This window comes from Muscardinus avellanarius (genome assembly GCF_963383645.1).
Source record: "Muscardinus avellanarius genome assembly, chromosome: 12".
Classification (NCBI taxonomy): domain Eukaryota; kingdom Metazoa; phylum Chordata; class Mammalia; order Rodentia; family Gliridae; genus Muscardinus; species Muscardinus avellanarius.
The window spans coordinates 64,569,761-64,578,088 of record NC_137798.1 but is presented as its reverse complement, the minus strand read 5'-3'; the positions used below and the strand labels follow the sequence as shown (position 1 = coordinate 64,578,088).

The 8,328-nt window shown below is 39.7% G+C and overlaps 1 protein-coding gene across 2 annotated transcripts in view; it reads right to left on the bottom strand.

The window, feature by feature from the left end:
- Positions 1–1,956: 1,956 nt before the first annotated feature.
- The window catches only part of DAAM1 (dishevelled associated activator of morphogenesis 1), a gene marked incomplete at both ends in the record, with an annotated part of 104,181 nt that continues 97,809 nt past the window's right edge, over positions 1,957–8,328 (bottom strand). For both annotated transcript variants that reach the window (XM_080707793.1, XM_080707792.1), the window contains 3 exons: positions 1,957–2,166; positions 3,491–3,661; positions 6,649–6,780. In XM_080707793.1, coding sequence (XP_080563919.1) covers positions 1,957–2,166; positions 3,491–3,661; positions 6,649–6,780 — 513 coding nt within the window. The remainder of the gene's footprint in view (positions 2,167–3,490; positions 3,662–6,648; positions 6,781–8,328) is intronic.

The following is an 8,328-nucleotide window of genomic DNA, read 5'->3' as shown; positions in this document are numbered from 1 at the left end:
AATAGAAAAGAATATACATAGAGGCACTTTAGTTAAGGAACAGAGAAAACCATTATCCCACTCCTCCTCCTCTCCGAGCTGGTTTGAGCCTGGTCTCCACCTGCACCTTTAACATGGTGTATCCGCAGACCTTGGTGAACTAGGAGCTGGGAGAGCGTAGCTTCTGCTTTGCATTTCCAACTGCTTTATTTCCAAGAGTCATTTACTTCCATGCAATGGGCGGAAAGTCACTAAGTTTGCAATGAGGAAAAAATGTAAAACCACAGCTCTTGACAACTCTTAGAGCATTATTTCACAGCTTTCACACAGCACAGATACCTTGCCATCTGCACTAGCATTATAGTTTATACAAATTATTTTAAAATAGTATGAGTCCTGTAAAGCACGTACACTGGTATTCTATTCATCCCTGAATATCCCCGTTAGAATGTAAGTGCTTTTGCGGGCAGGGACTCTGTCTTGCTTACCATTGTAGATCTACTATGCCTGGTACATAGTAGGTGCCTAATAAATATTTGTTAGTTGACTGAAAAACTCAATTTAGTGAGTAAATAATGTTCTAGTGCAACAGGAAAAACTACTCTCTCCACAGGAAACCCAACCACAACATGACAGATGGAAAGAAAAGAAAAGGGAAAACATTAGCCCCCCCCCATACTACAAATAAATAAAGCAAAAAAAGGTAACAGTCCTTTTTATATTTCATATAATTTAAGGATATTGAAAGTTGGTAGGTTAATGGTAAGCATCTATATTTTATTTTCTAATGTTCATTGTTTTTATTTGTTTCTCCCTGAGAGCTTTATTTTTTGGACTGAAATTTTACAGGTAGCTTTATTGACACACAATTTAAAATGACAACATATAACAACAAACCACTTTAAATATACTTAAGAGTTAAATAGATCTGGGCATCTCTATTGATGTTGCTGACATTTTGTGTATACGATAAGTACTCTGTAGTCCAGACCTATATTTACAGAAGATGTAGCTTGTCCTACAAAACAGAAAACAGAAATACAAAAAAGGCACCCCATTTAAAAAAAAAAAAAGCTCAACTTTTAAATAATCCTTATCCCTTCAGAGAATTCTTCCATTAAGTCTTAGTGAGAGATTTTATCTTTAAGGTTTATATATCTATACTGTTAGAACAACAAGCATATTCTAGCTATTTTGTTCTTTAATGAAGGCATGGGTTGCATTTAGATAGTGTTTTTTCTTCTTCTCCAAAAGCAATTTAAAAAAATCATCGAGAGCACTTGGCAGAAAACTCAATGAAATTAGGGGCAAAAACTGATGTTCACGTTTTAAATATATAAAAGAATTCTGATTGACACTCTACATAACACAAATTGTGTGCAAGATGTTCTCAATAAACATTCACAGACCGTATCCCACATGGATGTCATTAATTCTAAGCTGGTCCTATCAATTACTGAAGCGATGCCCCAGCATCACACTGTCAACTATCAAAAACCATTTGAAATCTATATTTTTCCAACTTCATTTCCACCAATGAAAATAATTTCAAAGTATACTAAGCTTGGAAACCATAAAATATTTCACAAGCCTTTTTTAAAATTTTTTTTTTCCTTAGGGTAGGGAATGTCTGTCATCTCTTTCAGGAGATAGTATTGTGCTTCTGAACAGTCATTCATGGTGTTCAGGAAAAGAAAACTGAGCCACACTCAATATGAATGTATACACAAAGGGTTTCTGAGCACATATGCTAACATAAAAATTTTAACCATACATAGAGGTCTCCAGACGACACTCGGGCTTCTATATACATTTTTTAATATACATATACACACACATTTACACACATACACATTCACGCACGCACAGATGAAGGAAGGGATTGCCACTGTGTGGACCGCAAGGCAGTGTAATGAGAACGGTCTAGTCACTTCATAGGGGTGCTACTGAGAGTTCTAGAAAAGGACTCGAGGGAAGTTAAAAATTAAGTTTTGTGACTGGTCTCTCTCGGCTGCTGTCCGTCACCTGGTTGGAAATGCGTTTGCGATTCCGTTTCAGCTTAGAAAGGTCTTTGTCAAACACTTCTCCTGAGCGCAGAGCTGATACGAGGTCGTCGAACTCTCCACTTTCTTCACTGTTCTCTTTTGCTTTTCTCATTTTACGTTCTCTTTCCCTTTGTTCTTTAAGCTGCAAGCAGAAAGTAATCTCTTAGAGAAGGGTTAAAATGCTACATTTTGTTTTCCTCGGAGATGAGTTCTGTGATGTGTGGTCACGGTTCGGACATGCCAAGCTATGTTCATCTACAGCTGCTAAGAAGCTCTCAGAGGGCACTAGACACGTAAGGAGGGTGTGAGGTCTCACTCAAGAAGCAGTGATCAGTGAGAGACCCTCACCACCCCACTATATTTTTGTTTAAAAAACAGCAGTCAGCCAGGCGTGATGGCGCACGCTTGTAATCCCAGCATTCGGGAGGCTGAGCCTACAGGATTGCGGCTCGAGGATGGCCTAAGCTACTTAGTGAGGCCCACTGCAACTGAGAGAGACCCTGTTTCGAAGTAAAGAATAAGAATTAGGGGGTGTAACTTGGAGGTCTAATACTCCTGGGTTCCATCCTGAGACCCGCAAAAAAAAAAAAAGGCAGTCAAGCCAGTTTGTGTTTCTATAATGGAAAAACAAAGTTATCACTATTAAATCAACCCCAAGTTTTGTTTTCCTTATGGTAATACATTAAAGCAAAAGGTCACCAGGCCATTCCCCTTATACAAAAGGCTCGGCCTGCATTTACCATTGATGTCTGGAACAGGCTGCTGTTATTGAAAGGCCATAATACACACATATTATAAAAACTTTCAATAATTCAGATAAAAAGTGGGGGAAAGCAGCTGCAATTCTACTTCAAAGAGATAATCACTGTGAACCATCTGGGGCTTTATTCTACCACTATTATTTTCTACATTAACATTTATTTTACAAACAAAAACAACAAAAACATCAAAAAAGATTTTGTGTAGAAACCATTTTTTAAGTTTTTCTGAATGATTAAGTATTCCTTAAAGATTATATAACTATTCCATTGCATAGCTATGACATCAATTATACAGTATTATGCAATATTCTGCACAACATCTCACTTTAGAACCAATGACCTACTGGTTACACATTGAGGTTGTTTCCACAATTTAGAGCTACTATAAAGATGTTGTCTTTGTGCAAATTAATGACAATTGCTTTCGAATAATTTCTATTGAAACAGAATTCCAGATCGAAGATTTTTTAAGTCTTTGGAGATAAAAAAATTTTTAAGTCTTTGGAGATATATTCTCAAATTGCCCAAGAGAAACTTGTTATCAATTAAAAGTCCCAGCAAGACTCTGAAGATAGCCAGGCTTCTGGCCAGTGCATCTGACTGCAAACTAAAATCCAAGGGTATTATAGCCAGAAACTTTCCAGGAGCTGGAGCTGGAGCTGGGGCTGAGACTGGGGCTGGGGCTGGCGGGCTGATCTCTCTTACCTGAGCTTCCATGCGAGCGCGACGCTCTTCCTCCTCCTTTCTCCTTCTCATGTTTTCATTCTCTTGCTTGGCTTCTGATACAGCTTGAAGAAACTGATCAAAAATGCCAAAGAACTCATCTGGCTGGACTTTGCCAGCTTCCTCTCCAAAGTGCTTCACGGCTTTCGTGAACTGAACAAAAGAAGATTTTAAGAAGTTCAGTGTTCTAAGAGATCAAATGAAAATGTCCCTAAAAGGACAAAAACTCAAATTCAGTCTAATATAACTTAATGGATTTTACTGAGCCTATATTTATCCTCGGCTGCTGAACATGCCTATGAATAATTTTCTAAAGCAAGAATCTGAATACTCCTTAACAAGGAAATCATGTATTCCTGTCCGCCTCGTTTCAGTTTAACATCTATGATTACCTCCTTTGACTTTTTATGAACTAAACAATAGTAAAAACAAGAAAGCAAAATATTGTAGGGCAGAACACCCAAGACACAAAAACTAATAGCAAACTCAGCAGGGGTAGGAAACCTTGTACTTTTAACTTTGCTTTGAAGTAGTTTAATACCATTTATTGGTGCCATATGGTGAATATCGAAAGCAAATGGAACCCAGTGCTTCTTAGCTGCTTTTCCTAATCATACATAATGCTAGTGTTGTTATAATCTTTCCTGGGCCCTGACTAGAAAACAATAACTGATTACAGAATCATTACTGCAACCCACAGTTTTTGACTGAGAATACAATTTTATAACCTTTTGTCTCAAAAACCCTTTCAAAACCAATCTTTCTAAAAACCACCAAGATGTAAAATCTTAAAGAATTAATTAAAAAAAATTAAAGTAGATAGTAACAACATAGCCTATCCAGTCTCTTTTAAAGCATTTCAACTGTTTCTGGTTTTAGTACTTCCAGTGGTTAGCTTAATAAAATCACACACTTTCGAGTGTCTTCGCTTTATCGCACTGGTAAATCACACTCACTGCCAGTGAGCTTGCAAGCACTGAGCTTCTTTCTCTAAGGATCTAATGCTGTTCCCCCTCAGCTGCTGAGGGCAGGGCTCCCAGCTTCAAAGTCAGACAAACTCCCTTCCTCCATGCTTCATAGACACCTTAATGTTTTCCAAGCTTTTTACTTTCTTCATATTTAGACCATGAGAGTTTTGTTGTTCCCCTGAACTTAATAGTTTCAAATTTATTTTACTTACATTACCTGTCTTTCCTATATTGCTAAGTTTTTCTTATTTTGTAAAGTATTTTGGTAATACTATGTACCTTAAAAGAAATGTTTTCAATATTCCTTAAAAGTTAATTTTGACTAAGTTGTATATCTATCCATATACAGATTATTTACATATGAGTTTATAATTATTTCATAGTTTTAAACTTAGAGTAGTTTTTTTTCCATTCTCTTCTTTACTGTGGAGTTGTTCTCAATGTTTTACTTATTTGGAAATATTCTATTACAAAAAAGAGCCCTTCGGGGAAAAACAAAACATTCTTTACACACCACATTATAGTGCTCCAGCTTGCTCCGTGGTTTTATAAGCTAATTTCTGAAAGTTCTGGTATGAACAAAACAGCAATAAACAGCCTGCAACTGAGTTTCTAAAACATTTGAGTTCATGTACTTCAAGCCATCCTGAATGATCTTTTTATCTAGGAATTCAAGTGATGATGAAGTCATGTGTATTTTGGTCTTAGAAATCCAAAGGGAACTAGGGCCAGATTAAAGTGTCCCCCTACCCTGACACACACAAAGTACGTTCTGTGTGTGCATTTAAATAGAAATCATGCAGTTGATTCTTATAAATATGTGTGAGTTCTTTGAGAAGGCAGGTGCTATGTTAGGGTATCAGAACAGGGGATGGCCTCTTGCACTACAAAACCCAGACTCCAAAGTGGTGAGGTCCACACAAGGCATGGATGGGGCTGTCACAAGAGATGTCTGAGCCACCGCCGTTTATATCTGTGGACCTATTCAATAGTGGGGCATCAGAGGTCGGAACTCTAATGGCAGCCATTGAGGATACCTTGCCTTTTATTTAATAAAGCTGGACAGGAAGTTTAATGTTGAGATTAGCTTATGTTTGTTAGTACATTCCACTTCTAAAACTTGAACTAGTCTGTGTGAAACCTTGTATGACTAGCCATCCATACCTACAACTGAACAGGTGGCCACAGAAAATAACATCTATTACTTGAATCTTTTTCTTTTATTTTTTTGTATTGCGGATTGAACCTAGGGGCACTGTACTTCTGAGCTACATCTCTAGCCCTTCTTTTCTTTTCTTTTTTAATTTCGAAACAGCATCTTGATAAATTGCTGAGGCTGCCCTTGAATCTGTGATCCTCTTGTCTCAACCTCCCAAGTACTGGGATAATAGGCATGAGTGATCATGCCCGACGATTACACAGTTTTGAAGGAAAGACTCAAGTAAAAGAAGAGCAAGATGGCAACTGAGAGGGCAGTGTGGCAGAACTCAGAGGGGTAGGGGCTTAATATCATTTAAAAAATAAAGAGGGCAGAGAAAATAAGAGAATGTGGGCATATCGATGTATATTAAAGGAGAAATAACCTGAGGGGGGAACAGCATTTAGCTATCTTGGCCATTAGCCAACAAAAACTTTTCCTCTATAGGAAAATAGCAGGAATAGTAAAAAGAAAAGTCTTACTAAAACAATATATTGCTTGTAATGGGGCTATGAACAAAAATGCATCTCATTAAATAAGTTTAGCTGGAGATTTACAGAGCTAAATCTGTCCTCTTAAGGCTCTATCCCAGACAGGCATGTCACATAGAGGGCTCCTGGGGCACAGGCTCAGTCACACCTGCTCCTCCTGCCTCTCATCATGCACTCTGGTTTCCAGAGATAGGCACAGCAATCCAGGAGCAAAGAGAAAAAACCCTCAAAGTATTTACATCATTCTGCAGCTTCAAGGTCTTGCTAACCTAAAGACAACATAGGCCAGTTAGACAACAGGGTGTGTTTGAATTAATCATAGTACTGAGGAAGAAAATACACCCATGCCATACAAAAGCAGTAGAATCTGGAAGACAACTATCTGCTACTTTATTTCCTGAGCCATGATGTTTATCTCAGTTTTTTCTGTTTCCCAAAAGTACCAAGTGGTCAAACATCCCCAGTGCGCAAGGGAGAATTTACCAGGTCTTTAGCTTCCGCGAGGAGATCTTCAACGTCGGAGAAGCTGAAGCTGGCGACCGTGATGAACTGGCTGACAACAGAAACAAACTTATCTCCAGGCTGTGGGGGCTGAGACTTCTGATATTCCAGCTCCTTAAACACAGGAAATGGATAATGACGACACAGGTTTCAAGTGCAGGCACACCTTGTCTCTTCCTCCATGTGTATCACACAAGTTATTACTTGGAATGGCCAACACATCTAAACACTGCCCCTGCCCTCACTCCTGCCATGCCAGAGCCACACCCATGCGGCACAGGTACCTGAAAACAGCCACTTAACAAGTTACCAGAACGCTTTATTAGTGTGATTTCTTGTTCTGGGTCTAGAAGGTAAGCAAATTAGCACTGCATAAAATTAATATAATCAAATTAGATTCCGAGGTTTATGTGTAGAAGCAAGAGACTTGATGCTCAGAATTTTAGTGTTTTTATTTTTCTTCTTTCCCGCTCTGCCAAATCTGTTTACTTCCTAAAGCGGGTATCTGGGTCAGGAGAACTTCAACCACAGCATTAGGTACCATGATCATTCAACATTTTTCTTCCTGTGTGGCATTAGATTTTTGTTAATAGGGAGGTGGGAAAATGAGTCTCCTGTTAATTTTCCCTAGTCTACATTACCATGGTGATTAACACACAGATGAGTCAAATCAAATTTCAAAAACTAGTTCCAACATTGAATGATACACCTTTTTAACGCCAACAATACTTCTATGAGTGAGACATCTGTATCCTGGAATCAGTCTTCCTCCACAAGCACTGGCCAGAACTGTGTCTCCTCTCCCAAGGGAGGTGGCCATACCCGCTGCCCATGTGTCTGCTTCCCATCCCTGCCCTGCCCTCGCTAGCCGCAGAGCCTGTGCGGTAGCCACAGTGCCCTGTGCTAGCACAGCCACGCTTTGCTCTCCACGCTCCTGTCTCTGAGACCTGGGTCAAGGTTGTCTCTGGGCAGGTGCAGCCTCCCTCCTGTGGCTGATTTCTTTCAGAATAGGCATTTCCTCCAGCTGCTGCTACTCGTTCCCCAAACCTACAGAGCAGCCTCAAATTTAGTTTGTTCCTCAAGGAACCTGCGTCATCACTGTGCTCATGTGAACGTGGCAGTGTTGGAGAACTGGCTGCTCTCAAGGACCGCAACACTGAGGGGGAGGGTTCTGAGTCATCGTGACCCTCGCCTTGAGCTTGGCCTGCACACCAAGTTCCTGCCAGTAAATACTCTGCAAAGGACTGGCTCAGAGGCAGAGCAGAAGTGCCCATGCTCTTCTATTAATCACATGTAAATAAAAATATATGCTTTTCTAAAAAGCAAATATATACATATTGGTAGAGACTGAGCCCAGGGCATTCTACCGCTGAGCTACATGCCTAGACCTATTTTACTTTTTATTTTAAAAATTAGTCTTGCTAATTTGCAAAGGGTCTCACTGAGTTGCTGAGACTGGCCTTGAATCTGTGATCCTATTGTCTCAGCCTCTCAAATACTGGGATTATAGGCATGTGCCTACACATCCTGGCTATCCATCAAATAGTAATAGGACATGGAGGCTGGGTGGGCCCAGCCCACTCATTTACATGAAACCCGCCTCCCAGGTAAACTGGTGGCACTCCAGGTCTAGTTCCAGCTCTGCCTGCAATGACCCCCCCC